Genomic DNA, 18,691 nt, shown 5'->3' with positions numbered 1-18,691 from the left:
AACTCTAAAAGGAAAAAAAGCTCACAAATTCAATTAACCAGACCAGGAAGAAAAAAAAAAAGCCAGCTACACACCAGAGAAAGGGTTTTACTGAAGGCTAACAAAGACAAGAAGAATCTTCATCCATAGCCAAGAAGTGACTGGCATGAACTGAGATGTGCTTTTCATTGAGGCAGTGAAGAACAGAGCATGCCAGACACGAGCCAGCTGGCACACTTGCACTGTACAAAAGGTCTGAGTTCAGGCTCTTCCGGCATATCCACACAGGAAGGTGTATTTAGGTAGCCACCTGAATAAGAAATTCCATTTCCTACGGCTTTATACTTTACATTTAACTAAAAGAGTATCAAGGATGGCAACATTTATAAGCTCATAGTTTACAGAACCAAAAAACCTCCTCAGTACAGCTCACACTGGTTGGTTTTATTTCTTTAAAAGATTATAAAAAATTTCGACACCCCAGGTTTATCATTCTAAACAGAAAGGCACAGAGTATGCAAACAAACAAGGATTTCCAATTTTTATCAAGGTGCCTATACACTAACTTACAACAAACTTCTTTACACTCTCACTTGGAAAGTTTCTGTTCCACACCTTATTATAAGACTGATTCTACCCTACCAAATGAGGCATGAACCACAGAGTAAGTCCATAAGCAGAGGGTATTTAAAGAAATTACTCCAATTATAAAAGGCTTTTCAGCCTCTCACGTGTAGGACCTCCATACGTTACATTTTAGTGCATGATTAACATTTGAAGGCAATAAGAATCACAAATTAAAAATTATTTCACCACTTCATGCCATGAAAGTAAAAACCAGGAAAATCAGTCAACACAAATCTATCGCACTATTTACCGCAAATCTCTTTAAATTCTGTATTTATCTTCGACCTATACTAATTCAAAGTTTGTTTCTGTAAACAGCTTTACTGTTTTGTATAAAACCCAACGAAAACATTGCTTTTAAACTAACAGCAGTTTAAATGTAAATGTATCTTGATTGTGTAAACTGAATCAGCCAAGCCATCAATACTCCCTTCTGCTTCCCTAGGGAAAGCATTGTTAAAAAAGTGTATGTTCATGCACACAGAGGACAGGAAAAAAATATCTGTAACTGGCACTAAAACATGCATCTACAAGGGAAGTTCCACACTTATTTTAAGTCAACTTAAGTGTTAACGGACAAGGAAAAAAAAAGTTTTCATTCAGATCTGCTTCTTAATTTTCCTTGACATCAGCTACACAAAACCTTGCACGCTGCTTTAAATGGAAACTTACCTACTCTCCAGCCATCATCACGTAAACTGTGCATACACCTTTCCAGTCAGCTTGCAAATGGACATCGTGACCCAGCTTCTATAAAAATTCATTGTTTACCTTTCTAGAAAGTGAATCCCAAAGTGTCATGTTTAGTCACTAACTTAAGCATTTCTCACTGTGGGGTGGATAAGCAGACACCATATTCGGGTATTTCACCAGTTTATTAGGACTAGCCAGCCACACAGCATTAACTCTGCAGTACTCCTTTTAAAGCAACAAAGACAACAAAGCAAGCAAAGTCAAAACAAAACAGAAGAAACAACACACCCTGAAGCCCTGGAAAATTAAATGTTCCTTGTTCCCTATCCATGTAAGAAATCAGTTACTTATTTTGTAAGTGGTAGAGAAGCAGTCTTCCATATTTGTTTAGAGCTCATCTACACTGTAAGAAAGTTTACGAACTTTTTTGATATTTTCATGGAAAAAAATATATATAGAGAGAAGAGCTTTATTAGCTTTTAGATTTTTCTTAGTTCCTTACAACCAAAATTCTCCATTAATAACTTATGATCACCTCCAAATATAAAACATACCCAGTAGTGTCAGATACATCGAGAATTTCAAGTTTGCTGAAAATAAAGCATAGTGAGAGCTCCTATTTGCCCCAGATTAGGGTTGGAGCTGTGCCTTATAATGGGTATCATGGCTGGGACACTGCATGACATGTTCCTAAGCAGCTAGAAGTGCAGTATGTTCAAGAATAACGTTTGCACACATGGCTTGATACCCTCAAATCCTATTCTGCACAACTTCTGAAAAAACTGTTAGCTTGTTGCATAAGCAAAGACTTCTCTTGCTGTCCACTGCAGCTAGCGCTGATATCAGCTAGTCCTGAAACAAAAAAACAAAACCAAGAAAACACGAGCTATTTTTTTCTAGTATCAATACCACCATTGTAAATACAGTTGATTTGAAGAAAGTTACAGAAGAAAGTTTCCTCCACTGACAATTACAAACTAGAGCTCATTTAGATAAAAGTGTAACTTGTAACATGGTGGTCCACGTGCGTTTTGCACACCTGCTCTGCTGAAACAGCATTATTTCTTTTATAGGGCATGCCACTTACAAGCAAAATAAATTGGAAGATTTATAGTATAATTAATACTCCATAAACATTGCAATTGCTTTGCAATTTTGACTGAATCACGCAACATTTCTAGTCATCTAAGAGCATTAACCAGCTTTTTTTTTTTTTTTATCTAGTCTTGAAGGCCTGCACTGGAAACACTACACCATATGCAACAGGTTTTGCACTTAAGAGTTAGCCCTGCAGGAGAGAACTCTAAGCTACAGGAAAGCTGCTCGGTACACCAGCTTTGTAGAGAGCACACTACTCAAGCAGAATGGCAAACAAGTCAGAGGAAGAACACTACTCATGGAAGAATTTACTGCTGCTTTGCAAAGGTCTAGCATCTGTATGTTTACACATTGCAAATACAACTGCACAAGCTCCTTTGGAGCTGTGGAACAACTGCTAGAAGTACAAGATCAGTCAGTCTCACATTAAAGAAAAATGCAGTGATATGACTATGAATACAACAGTGAGCCATAAATTTTAAGTGCTTAAAATGTAAGAAAGTAAATATTAAATTATAGAATGGTTTGGGTTGGAAGGGACCTTAAAGACCACCCAGTTCCAACCCCCTGCCACGGGCAGGGACACCTCCCACCAGAGCAGGTTGCCCAAAGCCCCATCCAGCCTGGCCTTGAACACCTCCAGGGATGGGGCATCCACAGCTTCTCTGGGCAGCTTGTGCCAGGGCCTCACCACCCTCTGAGGGAAGAATTTCCTCCTAACATTTAATCTAAATCTCTCCTCTTTTAGCTTAAAACCATCCCCCCCTTGTCACATCCCTACACTCCCTGACAAAGATTCCCTCCCCAGCTTTCCTGTAGGAAACCAGATCTAACCACAGATCTAGATATTATCAGTATACTAAACAGTTTTATCTTGCCTCGAAAACCGAAGGCAACTTCAAAGAAAACGTAGATTGGCAATAGCTTCAACAAATATACTGCCTATACTAAATCTACAGAACACTTCAAAGTATGAACATAAGTTTTTAGCTGTACTATCTTGAACATTAATTTGACTGATTTTGGTATCAGCTCTCTGCACAGGCTATCATTTTTCTCAAATTGAAAGCAACCACATTTAGCAATTGATAAAGCTGTCAGTAAGTTACACAATATAGAAAACTTCAGTGCAGGAACCCAGAGCTCAGCAGGACAGTAATACCACAGTCAGAACAGGATTACTATCCCAAGAAAGATTCCTCCACAGTGGTCGAGCTGTAAAACGTACAACACACATACAGACTCACAAAATTAAAACAGAAACTCAGGGACTGCACAAAAGGCTATTAAAATATTGATTCTTGAGGGTTTTTTCTGATTCGATGCTTCCGAACACTGATCTTTCATTGCATTTTCCCTGGTTATGCAGGGAGGTTGGAACTAGACCTTTGAGGTCCCTTCCAACCCAAACCACTGTATGATTCTATGATTTATTCTATCATTTTCCAAAGCTACACAACTGTAACATGCCAGTCCAATACTGAAATCTACATGTAATTTAGAGAGGCCTGTCCATTCATCGGCTACTTCCAAGTACTAAACAGAGTTCCTAAAAACCCACATTACTCAAATGTATTAGACATGCTTCATCTAGGAATTAGTCCAAAAGGAAAAGTATACTATAAACAGAATATTATTTTTCCCCAGACATACAGTTACAGATGTGAAAGAAACTTATCAAACAGACTCATACAGTTATACAATCATAAACTGGAAAGCTTTGCACTTCACATGGAAGACTGAGGAGCTGAAGTTTAACCATCTTTTTAATTTACTCCACCTCACTCCAAATTAATCTACACTTAAGAACAAACCACAAATATCTAGTAAGTTAAAACGACTGCCATATTTTCTTGATATAATGAGAGCAGTAAGGAATAAAAACCAACACCATAAGCCAGAGATGACTGGCTGGCTCAGAGTTATTGCCCTAACAGTAGCTACTTGTCTGAATTACACCAGAGGCAACAGGTTGTAAGGTATCAAGGAGCTGATCTAAAGTGACAGAAATACAGCTATCAAGTACCATGATGTATTTAGTTGCGCATTCCTCCTGAAAAGCATTTGCCTCATTTAATGTACACCAGGGAGTGAATAATATCCCACCAGGTGGGATAATGTTGTATGAAGGTACTGGCATGCACAAAACAGGTATTTATGTGCATTTTCATATTGCCTAGAACCAGATTTTCTAATGTGCCGAGCATTTCACATCAATTGAGATCAATGAACGCTTCTGTAGATAAACGTCTCTGGAACCTTACCTCCTGGATCCATGCCCGCAAAAGTTAGCCCTGACATTTTACTGTTTTAGATGTGCAAAATGGGAATAATACTTCCCCTCTTTATTGCGCTGTGTGAAGATTAACAACTTGGGAGATGTGAGATAAGCTACAACATGTGAGAAAACTGCCAGAAGATCTGGACGATACCACAGTATATGAAAACAGTCAGAAAATTAGTTTTCTTAGGTCCATGTAGCACTTGACTTCCTAATTTTACTAATATTCTTTGAATTATAGTGATAAAACTGTTTAGATAATGGAATTTAACAAACAACAGCATTACAAGTTTGCACTGAAAATTTTAAGACACTCAGAAATATAACCTTAGAACAAACCAGTGCTTTAAAATGTCAATATAGTCAGTGCACAACTCAATTCATCAGCAACTGCTTTTTGAAAGCTTTTGGACAAGTTTGGGGACTCAATAAACAAAAGAGCAAACAATTTCATAAGAGCAGAGCACCAGCAGCAGCAACTGTGAGCAAAGATGTTGTGTGTACTTCTTGTGGACCTTTAAGTAGGTATTTGGGGCAGTTATTCACAATGTAGATCACTCTAAAAGAAACTCAGTGATAGAGTAGTTGATATATCTATCAGCTGCTACACTTGTCAATTCTTAGATAAGGTATCAACTCTGGGACCCAAATTATCAAACACCAGCACATTTGGCACTACACTCATGCTTGCTACTGAGTGGAAGTATTCTATCCTAGCAGTACCTGAAGCAGGTTATTTTTCTCCTTCCTCCACTTACTCTAACATGTTCTTATTTAACATATACTTATATAGCAGAAACACTGTCTTTTGCTATGAACGTATCAGATGTTAACCAGATCCTGAGCAAGTCCAGTTACCAGATTTCCTCTCCTAGAGTTTTAACTCAGAGACGCTAATTTCTCTTAACTAAACTGACAGAGTCAGCATACATAAAAGACTGTATCCCATGGCTGATCTTGCAGAGTTGTTAGTACCACTTTGAATCTCTCTACATTTTAAGATGAAACAATTTTCACTTCGTTAAATAAACCACCATTAAATCACGGAGGGCATCTAACTTTGAAAACGGTTTTAATTTGCTTTAAATTCCTGTAGCTTTTTATATCAAGGAGGGAAAATGCCATCTGTCTTGCAAGGGTTGTAAAGAAAGGTCTTCACTGGAGACAGCCTACCTTCCTTTGTAGAGTGTCTTACACTTATTTTTTGAGACTGTTGTTTCTGATGTTTCTTCCAGAGAAGCATTTTCTCTCATCCAGTATTTCCTCACAGTCTCCATGTTTAAAGTTACCCAGAAAAAGGGCACATGTGCACTAATGTCGACCTTCAATGGAATCAACGCACCTGCAACACAATCGATGCAAACCTTGATGTTGACTAATTGAAGATCTTCACTCTTTGGACTTTTATCTCATGGATATAGAAATCAACATGTATGGGGAACCAAAGAGTATTTCTGAATATTGCTCCAGTACAAAGAGAATGATTGTTGTGGGGACAGTGGGTGTTAGCATTTCAAAATCTCTTGTGAGGAATAGTAACAAATAAGGCTGTTCAGTTATTTGTGATCCGTCCAGACAGCAATTTACAGAATGTGAAAGTTGCTACATCCCAGGATTTGCACATACATAGGGTTATTAGTTTCCAGCAGAACCATTCTGTCAAAAGCCACAGCTACATTCACCATGAACAGTAACCTTCTACGAACAGCAGAACTCGTAATTATGCAGTAGCACTCCTAAACACAAATTTTTGCTTCTCAAGCGTGCCAATGAGAAACCAGAGCTTTTTCCTTGACAGAACACACATGCTGTGCCGACTGTACATGTTTTACTCAGGTACTCAGATATCAACATTATACGTGTACTTGAAGTAGCCAAATATATTTGTCGTTTAAAACCCAAAAGCCTGATAGAAGAAAGTTGAATAAGATTCCACACTACATAAAAGGCTTATGAGATTAGAGACCTAATGTTTTAGAAAACTTGAAAATTGGCCACTGTGCTGATAATTTCTTTTTAATAAACTGCAGAAACTAAAGCAACAGACAAAAAGAAAAAAAATAAAACTGCTTTTAGCATAAAACAAAGAGCCTAGTAATTTGACATTAAACGTGCTATACCAGAGAAAAGGACAAGACATCTATATCAAATGATTTTGTATATACACTTACTATTGTATTGAAACATTTTCCTAGTAAATGCTCTGTGCATATAAAGCATTCACTTCAAAACGTCTCACTCACATAGCAGTGCTTTAAATGGTTATTCTAAAAGGCTCCATAAATCATGGAAATGAAACTTGATGCCATTTTAGAAACATGAGCCATAGGTAAAAATTCCATGATGCTCATGTTTAAAGCCATGTTTTGTTTATACATTTCAAAGTTGCAGTGGAAAACGGAATACCTTGTTAGAGGAAAAAAACAAAACCACAAGTTTCATTATGGAGGATGAAGCTACTTTTTCATTACAGCCTTCTGTCTGCCATGCTTAAAACTGACTTTTTTTTTTAGTTATTCACCTACAATTTCTCTTCACTTTTAACCATGGACTAAATATTAAAGACAAATTCACTTGGAAATGCAAATTACCTCTACAACATATTTATGAATTGATGATGCAGAAATTTAGCATTTTGTGGCAACCTCCAAGAAAACCAAGTGAATAGGCAATCTCCAAAAGCACATCTTTGCAATGATATTCTTCTGAAGTAGAAGTATTTTTTCTAATAATAACTACAGTTCTTCAAAATACGCTAACAACACTGGCCCCACTTTACAGAAGCGCCTCCCTCATAATATGTAAATTTTATTTAAGTGCGTAGTAGGATGTTTCAAATGGGGATAGCTAATGTTTATTTTCACATCTTCAATCCAACCATCTATTAGAGACTGCCACTGCAGAACCAATTCTGTTGCACAGATGCTTATAGCTGAATAGAACAACGCATTAACAAAACCAAAAATGAGTGCAAATTGAAAGCTGTTGCTGGTACTTAAAACATCTGAGCTGTTCCTTCAGCAAAAGTAGCAACGGAAGGACAAGGGTAGTATGGACAACTCTGTCCGTGAGTCCAGGCCCTTACACAATGCATTTTGAACTGCTTGATGTACTCATGAATCAAATCCCTCAGTAGCATCATCTGCTAGAGTCATACCAATTCTGCGCTTGTAATTTTCACCATCAGCATACAGAGTATACAGAGACTGTGATCTTTTGTTGTAGATTTGATATAAATTAGAGCTCCAAAATTAAGATGTCAGACCATGGGATTCGTGTTACCACCTCTGAAACAACAGGCTGTTTTAGAATAAATTGCTATTTTCTTTTTAAGTGTACGCCTTTGCATACTGTATTGTAAAATATTACATATTCTAAGTGTATGTGTATTCTAAGTGTACTAATTTCCGTAACACAGCGCCTCCTTTAACTGCTGAAAGCCTAGCATATTGGGATTGTCAAGCATTAAAGAAAGTTGCTCCACTGAGCACCTCAACAGTTGTTGTGCATTAACACATGAAGCCAATAGTAGCACAGCATACACTGATCCCACCATAGAATTGTGACAATCATCCCTGCTGTATAACATTATAAACAACAGGTCTGCCAGACCAAATTGTATCCATCTGCACGCAATTCAAGGTGAGCATGAGCTATCTGACCCGCAAAATAAACCCAGACAGTTCTGGCTTTGCTAGAATTTTATTGACATCTCTCCTCCCACTTTTCCTTCACCAACACAATGAGGGCAAATTCAGTATCAGTGAACATCGACATCAACAGCTCGGCTAAGTGACTACTGATTTTTAAGAAGCACAATAAAATCTTGATATAGCTCTCTCTTTACTAGAAAGAACAAGCAGATCATCACTGACAAAACACCAAATGCACAACTGTTACATTATCTGTTAGAATTGGCACTTTGGAACACCACAAAAATAAAGAAGGTTGCCATATACTCCACTTTGAGGGCTCCAAAATCCAGCCTGATGGGTAGAGGACTGTATGTAAACAATGATTAGATCCCTCTCTATCTACAGACAGCATCCTCAGCCTAACCCCATTACACTCTTGAATAAACAACCTGCTCTTTTGGAAAGTGTCTACCCTGAAGCAGCAATTACAGATGCTCAACTTGAAGTGGTGAACCATGATGTCCTCACATTTAACCTAATACGAATGCAAATCTGCAGCTATTCACCTCTGTTTGAGGTGCATCCATTTCTACAAAGCAGGTTCTGGGGCAAGTACCTATCTTTCCCTTTGTGAACGGTCTGAGAAGGGAGAAGCAAGAAATTATAGGAACTGACTGGGGGCTTTGCTAGCAAAAAGACAAAACCATGAAAATCCCAAACCACAGTACCTTGATTAGTTACCTCAATGCTCCTGTCTATATGTGCTCGAGACATGCCCATTTCTACTGTACCCTTTTGTATTGTTTAATATAGGATCTTAGTGTTACCAGACTTGTGCAAAATGCACTCATCCCAGTACTAAAACACTGTTTACAGACCAGCTCGCTGGCCAGCAAGTCAATGGCTATGAGCCTTAACTTGAAGGTGCGACTGGGTAAGAAAGTACCGCCACAGAACCATTAAGGCTAGAAGGGATCTCTGCAGCCTGCTGAGTCCAAGCCCTCCCTTTACAGAAGCAGATCAGCTGAAGCAGGTTGCTCAGGGCCACGTCCGGTCATGTTCTGACCGTCTCCAAGGATGAGGAAGGTATCTGCCACCTCTCTCAACCTGTTCCCACCTTTGACAAGTGCCACATACTGGTGAGCCCAGAACTAGAGCCAGCACCCCAGATGTGTCCCAACAGGTGGCCAAGGAGAGAAGATGGCCTCCCTTCACCTCCCGGTGGGACTTTTCCTCAGATAGCCCAACGTGCTACCTAAGGCCTTCTTTGGCTTTCTTTGTCACAAGGGCATACTGATGGCTCATGCTCCTTTTGCTGTCTATCAGAAACCCCAACAGCTGCTTTCCAGCTGGTCAGCCCCTGGCCCATATTGGCACATGGAGTTATTTCTCCTCAGGTACAGGACCTGGCGTTTCCCTTTGTTCAACTTCACAAGATTCCCTTCTGCACATTTCTCCAGCCCTCTGAATGAATGGCAGCACAAACCTCTAGAACATCAGCCACTTCTTCCAGGTATCTAGACGGCTGTTCCAGTGATCCTATGTGGAAACCCTTTCAAGTGGAGCTGAACAATTCTGTATACACTGACCGAAAATCAAATGCCTGAATCCAGAACATAATTTCATTCCTTGACTGTTAAAACTGCATAGAATTTGGAAGACAAAGACCAACCACAAACTGGAAGTTTTAAAAGCGTGAACATTCACAACCACACTTGCCTAAAAACAATTCACCAGTGTGGGCAGGTGGGAAGGGACAAGGAAAGAGCTGTGAAAAACAATGTCACTTATTTTTATTGCATGACAAGCATACGAGAACTATACTTTGATTTAATCAAATACTTAGAAAAATATTACCTGAATACAGGAATGCAATATATCTTTTACTATAACCTGTGCAAAGATAATTTGTTTTTTGTGTGTGTGTGGGGGGGTTGTTTGTTTGTTTTTGTATTCCTGGAAACGTTAAAGTTGCAAAAATAGTAACATTTAACTCTGCGCCTCCAGGATCTTTTGTTTAGATGAAGCTTGTTGATCCCCAGTCAGACTGTAGCATTTCCAACAACAGTTCAAACAAGAAATTAAATTATATATCTGAATGAGGACAAAACTATGCAGCATTACCCTACCTAAGTTGAACATAGACATAAGCACTGCATCCTTATCAGTCTTCCTGAAAAGACAACTGAATAGCAAAACCAAAAAAAAAATCCATATATTTCTTATTGCCACCCTGTGATAGCGGAACATTTTTAAAGTATTTGCATTTATTGACTCAAGTGCATTAGAAAGCATTTCATTCATCTCCACAGAGAGATTAAGTCAACATCAGACAGTCAGTGAGAAGCCAGGAACTACATGAAAAGAAAAGCCCAAACTATTTTGTTTAGTTAGACTGAAATTTGACTGCATCTCCAATTTCCACCACAGCAAAGAACTTAAAGCTAAATCCCCACCATTGTCACAGTCTGCTCAAAAAGAGAACAAAACCTTGTAATACGATAATACAAAAAAACCTCAGTGTCAGCAAGCTGAGAAAGCTACAACTGGAGAAAAAGGAAAACTTAAAATTATTAGTTAGCTTTGCCAATTTCATCCAATCACACAGTACTATTATATACTGTCCACTGAAAGCTATAAAGTTACCTCTATAGATCTTCTGTAACTGATCTTTGGACAATTTACAAGTGTAAGTATGAAAATTAATGTTTCTAAATCTTAGTATGCAAATCAAAGGATCTTGATTTAGACACGTAAAGCATGATCCTAAAATACTCTTAAGCCATGTACACACTTACCCTATTGATTTTTATTTTTTTTAATTGAGTTATATGGTCAAGATTCCAGTGTCATCAAGAAGCAGCTTTCAAAGTCCCTAAGAATTGGGAAGGAAAAATCAAAGGAAGCAACTTGCCACCCCTTGAGATAAAAAATATCTCAGCCTAAGTTTTCTACATAGGTCTCATGTACTTCTCTTACACCAAATCTTTGAAATAGGGTGACCTATACCATTGCAATGACTATGACTATACAATTGGCAGTAACCTGAGCTGCCTCCTCACCTTCCTGGTCAGATGAGGTATAAATGGTAGTATGGTTATCTTAGCTGACATTAAGCATATACAGCTTTGTCAACTTAAACCAGTTCAAGTCTGAGTTGCTGTGATCCCTCCATCTTGATTCAACATCTCTGGCACGCTATTTGTGTGCTCACTTGTAGTATTCACAGTATTCCATGAAGCTAATGATAAGATCCAGAAAAATGATCCAGCTGAAGACTGATGGGAGGGATTTGATTGCAGATGGATTAACCCTAAAGCAGCTCAGCGAGCAGCTGTATGAGAGTTTGTGTTGAGGTAAAAGAAGAGAAATCATATGACAGCAGGGGAAGTCTAGCAAGCAGCTGTAAAATGATGTTTATTATTCAGATATGGTTGTTAACAACCATGAAGGTATACAAGGTACAATTATTTCAGAAGGAAAAGGCAGCTTGGCTATGCTTCTTCCATCTTTAACATCTTATAGTATTATATTTGTAATTTTTAATTTTAAGATGACTGGCAAATGAAGTCAAGAAGCCTGTACTGCACACGGAGACCAAGATTTTACTTAGCTGAAGCATGTGAACTGGGACACATTTTTGATGTGTGCCAAATTTGCTGCAAGTTTCTATGTTGGAATAAAGTGTCATGATGGCCCACCCCACCTAGATCCCTAAGAAAGAAAACAAAACAAAACCAAAAAAGATATACAATTTTTCCTTCTTTTAAAGAAATTGCTCTGTAAATAACTGAATGAATAAAGCCTAGCTTTCTACGCATTTTAATCTGCATCCTCCAGGCTGTCCTCCACATTACATCCCTTAAATTGTTACAGCTCAAAAAACTGCAGCATTTAGCACCTGTGCTTTGAGCTCTGCTGAATGCTGACCCAAGACCTAGTTCTTAACCTCATACTAACCACTCTTCCAACAGAGCGAGCATCCTCGAACTGGACACACTTCTAGTCTCTAGTGTTTGGTGAACTTGGTGAATAAATTACAAATTACTCTAGTGAATTTTATTACACATTTGTTGAGCAATTTACCTTTAGCTCTTTAATTACTTAGAGGATCTTTGATCGAGTCAGTGCTAACATACCAAAACATTGCTAGCTGATCAGAAAATCATCATAAAAGAACAGATAAACTTCAGTTCTCTAAATAGAATAAAAAACAAATTTTCCCCACCTTATTTCTGTGGTTCTTTCAACAACTGCCCCAAGTACAGCAAATCTGTCTCAGATCTCTATCACAACCATGTCGTCTCTATTGGAATCTAAAGCATATCTTCCAACCCGTAACATCACTATTTGGAGTCCAAGCTGGGTAAGTACTGAATAGTTTCTAAAACCCCCCTGATTAGGCTTCACGTTGAGACTGACAAATCCTAGAGATTTGCAGCTCAGTGTAGCTGAAGGTAGATTTCACCCCAAACTGAAGCTAATGTCTCACTCTAAACTACCAACCAGAGCTAGCAGAATATAGTGTTTTGAAATCAAAATATACCAGTAGTTTTTATGTAAAACTGGTGTGAAGTACCAGCTTAGAGCAATTAGATACCAAACAGTTTTCTCAACAGGTTAGCAAACATTTACTTTCCACATAATGACTTTTTTCCTCTACCCCCCTCCAAACAGAAGGGCACAGACATCAGTATTTTTCCTCTAGAACTGACTATACTTTACATTTTAGTCTCCTCACACAGGTATAAAAGGTGTTCTTAACACCAAAATGTTAAGATACTTATTGAGAAATCTAATCCTCATCTTGGTTGAGCAAATGAAGTTACATTTTTCCCCATTATTCCTCTATATTCTTGCAGGCACTGAATTAAGTAATTTACATTTCCCTTTCTCACATATAGCATTATGGCACTTTATCCTAAGTATACACAAATAAAAAGCTTATATTAGTATAAAATACTGCTTATTTTACTTTTTTCCTGAAACCATGTTTTATGAAAGATCCTGGACATCCCTGGAGTGCTAGAAAAAAAAAAACAAAAAAAACTTTCTAGGCTTAAATACCAACTCTTTGAGAAAATCCTCCTATCCATACCATTTCAGAATGCAACTGCAGTTGACTACACTAAATTAAAACTGCTTCCAAAAGTCAGAAAGGGGAACTGATCATCCCCAATACTTCTAGAAAATGTATTCATTTCCTAGATATTTTCTAACAAGCACAACACGATCCAGACTACTATTCTTTTGGTTTTCAGTCAAAATATAATAGTAACTTATGTTAGAAGCTAGCATTAAGCACCAACTTAGAGAAGCCAGATACCAAGGTAAGTTTTCCTAAAAGGTGCAGCCTGCATTACTTGTCACACTTTTCTTTCCCCTAGTCCCTAAACTTCAGAACTGCTAAAACTGTCAGAGACAAAAATAAGTCAATTAGACAAAAAAGAGATTCCTATTGTGTCATGGTTACATGAACTAAGTGAAATGCAAACAGACCCCTTTCAGGGAAGAGAAGGAAGAGAAAGTAGAGAAAACTCTTTTGCAGAAGTCAGCACTGCACACAAATCCAAATATATTTGGCAACTGAGGCTTTTGATTTTGCTTATTAGTTAGCTTTTAGAATCAAGCTACTAGTTCTGAGAGGTACCGACTTGATACACTGAAGATGACTAGTAGCAAGGCGCCTTTCCTGATAAATCTGTCCCAAAACATCTTAGTAATCTTTTTACTCATCATGTCTAAAACACGTGCTAAAATATTCTTCCAAGCCAAATGAGTTGATTTGTATCTTTTACTTCTAGATTTTTATACTTCAAATATCAGAGAGAAAACTTTTGCAGCAATCTTTCTCCGTCTGTCTAGATATTCAGTGCTTTTTATTTAAAAAAATCTCGTTGCAGTTTCAGAAGTTTACATGGAAAAATATGCATTAGCAGTATGCACTGTAGGAAGACTTGTACTGTACATGGTATCAGAATTTATTAGAATTATGTCAACCAAGGAGAGACAGACAGTACAGATTACAATTCCCAAAAGTGTTTTGAAAAATTATTATTCACCCTGATCATCTCATGAATTTAAGTTCAATTAAAGGAATAGCCACTGCTGGTTGAAAAGCTGAATCATGTATTAGGGTTTTTCTTCCAGCTACAAAAGCTGCTCTTCACCAGTCATGAACTGATTAGAATACCAAGTGTTTGTATTGCTTGTAGTGAAAATGGAACATCTGAATAGACTGACCTTTATTTTCATATGCTGCACAGTTTATTAGCTTGCTTTAGTGTGAAGATTAGTATTTTGCTGTACGTTACGAGAGCTTGGGACAATGAACTAAAACTGAAAGTATTGTTATAGTATGATACAATTTTGCCAAAACCGAGAGAACTTGGAAGAGCAAAAATTCAACACTAAGATTATCCAGACACTGAAGCAGGAAACAAGCCTTCATGGCAAATACTAACGTGTTGATGCAATTCAGAAATAAATGTAAAATAGCCAGGTGTGTGATACTTTAAAATTATGACTTCTGGTGACATCATAAACCATAAGTTGAAAGAATCTTGACACACTTGCATTCAGAGTACACAAATACATTTGCTGGTTATCTCTGATTTTTCCAAAAAAATCAGTGCATCCTGCATCAATCAGATTTCAAGCATTTTGATGTCAACTGTCTACAGAAGTTTCATTTCACAGATTAATTATCATCAAATAGTGATACGCATATGAAAAAATAGCACACCAAAGAAAAACGTTCTACAACAGTTATTTGAAAGTTACAGTGAAGTCTATAAACAAACATTTAGGTAATCTTTTAAAAATTCAATACAGAAGATTTCATTCAAACCAAACAAGTACTAAATTTTACCTTTTCTGGATTGTAATATAAAGATTTCAAAGTGGTAAACAAGGGTGGGCAGCCTTTACTGAAGTTAACCCTCAGGAACTTATCCATTAGTTCTCTAAATTTTTCACCTAGAAACAAAAGTGTATTTGGTTATATGTCAGTGATTGCAAGTGTTATATAAATATAAGCACTAATTGGTGTACAATTCTGGATAGCAGAGTAACTGAAAAACTGCAGTTAAGGGTTTTCATCTTTCCTGTTATTTACGAATAAGTTGCAAATATGCCCTGGATTAAAAAAAGATCAGAAAATAAAATACTTGACTTGCTAGTGTTAGGAGACTGCTGTCTAGAAGACATGGTAACAGTCTTCAAACCTGCAAAAGCTTCTAAAGAAGGAAAGGATTATCTGGTGGCTACCCAGGAGTAGCAAGGGTTATTTAAACAAGCACTGGAGAAAATTATACTGGTAAGAGTAACCAAGCACCAGAACAGATTACCCTGGAGATTTTTTAAAAGCTCCATCACTGGAAGTTTTTATGATTTAGTTAGATAAATGCGTGTCAGGAATAGCATAGATAAAAGTTATCCATGCTTTGAGGAAGAAGGATGGATTAAATGAACCCTCTACCTCTCTTGTCGTCTTTTTTTAGTCTCCGTACAGCAACTTCTACTACCTGTGTACGAGGGGTCCACAAGTTGACTAGAAGCACATGCTTTATTACAGGTGAATTAATTAAAAATTGTTTTCTCACACTACAGGAAACTGCCGTCTGACAAAAAAATCTCAGTTTCTCAGTTTCTTCTGTTGCACTATTCTAATTTATATTCTGGATGGAACAATTGTAACTTAAAGCTTCAGCAATGAAGGTTCAATTTCCATTAAGTATGTGTTTCTTTACAGAAAGTGGAACAGCTTTGAAAAAGCCTTAAAAAACATACAAAACAATGAGGCACCCAGCTATGACAAAGCCAATCTCAGGGTCTGCTCTCTAACCAGTGCACAGAATAGACTTGGCCACATGAGCAGTGAATCTATAGCAACGTCAACAAATCTAAAACTGGACTGTCAGACTGTATTCCCTGATCAGTCTGAAAATTAACTATCATACTCAGCCTCCAAAAAGGTGGTTTCCAGGAGGATGAAGGACCTAGTCTGTATCAATTAAAGGGTTACTGAGATGGAATGCATGGCGCTGTCTAGAATAAAACTGTCTGTTTTATACAAGCCTGCAGTTCTGAGCACTCCACGCCAATTCTGGATGAACCAGTGCTGGCTGCAAGCAACTGGTCAGTGGCCACACAGGGACAGCAGCCTCATTTAACCAAAAATTATACCCTCTTGAAATTTGCAAATATAATTCTACAACAGTTTGTTCCTACATCTTAACATTCTCATCATTAACTTTAGCCAACGAGATTTCTCACCTGCTCAATTTATAAACACGAGTCATTTTGGGAAACCGAATGATTTTCCACAGGATGTCTTATTCATCCTGACTGATACAAGCTTACTGGATTAACAGAAACACAAGTTTTAAATCAGGGAAATTCTTATTTATGAAACCTGCAGAAGGTAACTTACTGGGAGATTTCACTTAACTGATTTAAAAATGAATTATTTTGCTTTCATTTAAAGTTTTGCTATCGCAGGAATAACTAATCCTTATTACCAAACGTATTTCTATTTAAATGAACATTGGCTGTAAGACTACACTGTCAGATGAGAAGATAACCCAGAGCAAAACATACAATGAAAAAAAAGTCAACAACCGAACACTATTGATAAAGATATGCAAAATCATTTTGCAGGGTACTTGTTTGCTATGTATTAGCATAAGCACTTTTACTTTATAACAGAAGAAAAACAATTACTTGTCACATAGCTTTTTAAACCTAGTTTAACAGCCTTAAAAATTTGTCACTGTATCATCAAAAAAATGGAAATATCTGGGATTAAGTAAGGCACAAATGTTAATTTCAAGGCTAAATTTCTTATGAAGTCGTTAGTCTTGTGATGGTACACAGAGGTGTATGTATGCACATTCAGACTCCTGAGCAACAACAACAGACAAGTGTACTAGTCATGCTCTGTAGTATTTAAAGGTATGCCATATGCAACGCTCAGCAAATGAACCAAACTAAAAGCTAACCTTAAGAAATTGAAAACATCAGCAGATACCATGGTTATTTGCAGCTGAATTTAGAAATATCATGTCAGCCAAAACCTAAGTTGTGTAGTTTATCATCCTCCCCAGATTTTTCTACTGGAGTTATAGCACTTAAACAGCTATATTCCAAGTGTACATTTTTAGGGCTTTTACTATTTTGTTTAGGTTCCTCTCTTATATTTTGGAAAAGCACAGTTTTCTGTTTTTAAAAAAAAATGTATATTCCCTCCATATCTGAGGATGTTTGTGCACTGTACTTCAGTACGACTTGTAAAAGGACAGAGTCACTGGAAAGAACTTAGCCATAAAATTAGAAATAAAACAACTCACGCTGCACACCTGCTTTTTGTTTCCATTCTTATTAAATTATCAGCACTAAATCCATAGATTTTGGCTATAACAATTCTAGATAAAAATGCTGCATATCAGTTTATAAACAGATTCACAAAAAAAATAGTGTTTTCTGACACATCACCAGTATACAAACTGTTAGGAAATTCATCGGCCCTATGCTATCCGATTATTATAAGCATCTTTTAGAAACGGTTTCAGTGGTTATAAATTAGAGTATAGGATAGCTATACATATATATGCATGTATACATGGACACATACCCCGGCTGCCTTCAGTGTACTATATTCCCTCCCTTGTAACTGATGACCTTTAAGCAGCATGATGACAAAAAATATGGACAATAATTTCCCCCCAAATCTGGACACCATTCTGCGGTGTAGTTTTATCAATGAAGACACCATTATACAGTTGGTACCACCATATTAGAGTGCATGAACTTGTCTATCAAATCCTCAAACATAAATAAATTTGTCTATTCCAGGAAAAATACATTTGTCTAATTTGTGTACATGTACAAATAGCTATTAAATGCACATTTAGCAGCCTGATAAAAAATTGAGAAAAAAACTATTATGGAACAGATATGCAACTTGTTACCTGAAACAAAGTTTAAAGGTAATCTTCTAGGTGAAACTGCTCTGGGATGCCTTTTACTAACTTCTTCATAAATCTGAAGCCTCTCTTCTAAAGTGCCTATTATCAGTAAATATAATAGATATGAGAAACAGATAAAAATCTATTCTTCTAAAGGTTTTTAAATGTTGAGAATTGTTAAATTTCTTATACAGTTTGGACTTGGAACAATTTTAACATTTCAAGCTATTTTTTTCCAATTCATCAAAAATATTGTGAAACAGTGTATCGAAAGCACTAAGATGTAAGTACCAATATTAATTACTGTAAAAGTGAACTGCTAAAAGAAAGTTATCTTTCAAGTTCAATCAAACAGCACTAGCATTTGTTTTCTTTCAATTGAATACTGTGCAGACCCATTCATACAGCAG

General features: G+C 37.1%; 1 protein-coding gene across 5 annotated transcripts in view; it reads right to left on the bottom strand.

Moving 5' to 3' along the window:
- Positions 1 to 18,691, bottom strand: part of NAA16 (N-alpha-acetyltransferase 16, NatA auxiliary subunit) — a 64,864-nt gene that overhangs the window by 16,846 nt on the left and 29,327 nt on the right. For 3 of the 5 annotated variants that reach the window (XM_050711587.1, XM_035553316.2, XM_050711594.1), the window contains exons 8-9: positions 18,285 to 18,380; positions 15,185 to 15,291 (exon numbers count right to left, since the gene is read on the bottom strand). In XM_050711587.1, the coding sequence (XP_050567544.1) occupies positions 15,185 to 15,291; positions 18,285 to 18,380 (203 nt within the window). The remainder of the gene's footprint in view (positions 1 to 15,184; positions 15,292 to 18,284; positions 18,381 to 18,691) is intronic. The other 2 variants (XM_050711591.1, XM_035553317.2) reach the window with 1 other exon arrangement.

This window comes from Cygnus atratus, chromosome 1 (assembly GCF_013377495.2).
Source record: "Cygnus atratus isolate AKBS03 ecotype Queensland, Australia chromosome 1, CAtr_DNAZoo_HiC_assembly, whole genome shotgun sequence".
NCBI classification, from domain to species: domain Eukaryota; kingdom Metazoa; phylum Chordata; class Aves; order Anseriformes; family Anatidae; genus Cygnus; species Cygnus atratus.
This window is presented reverse-complemented; position numbering and strand designations above follow the sequence as displayed.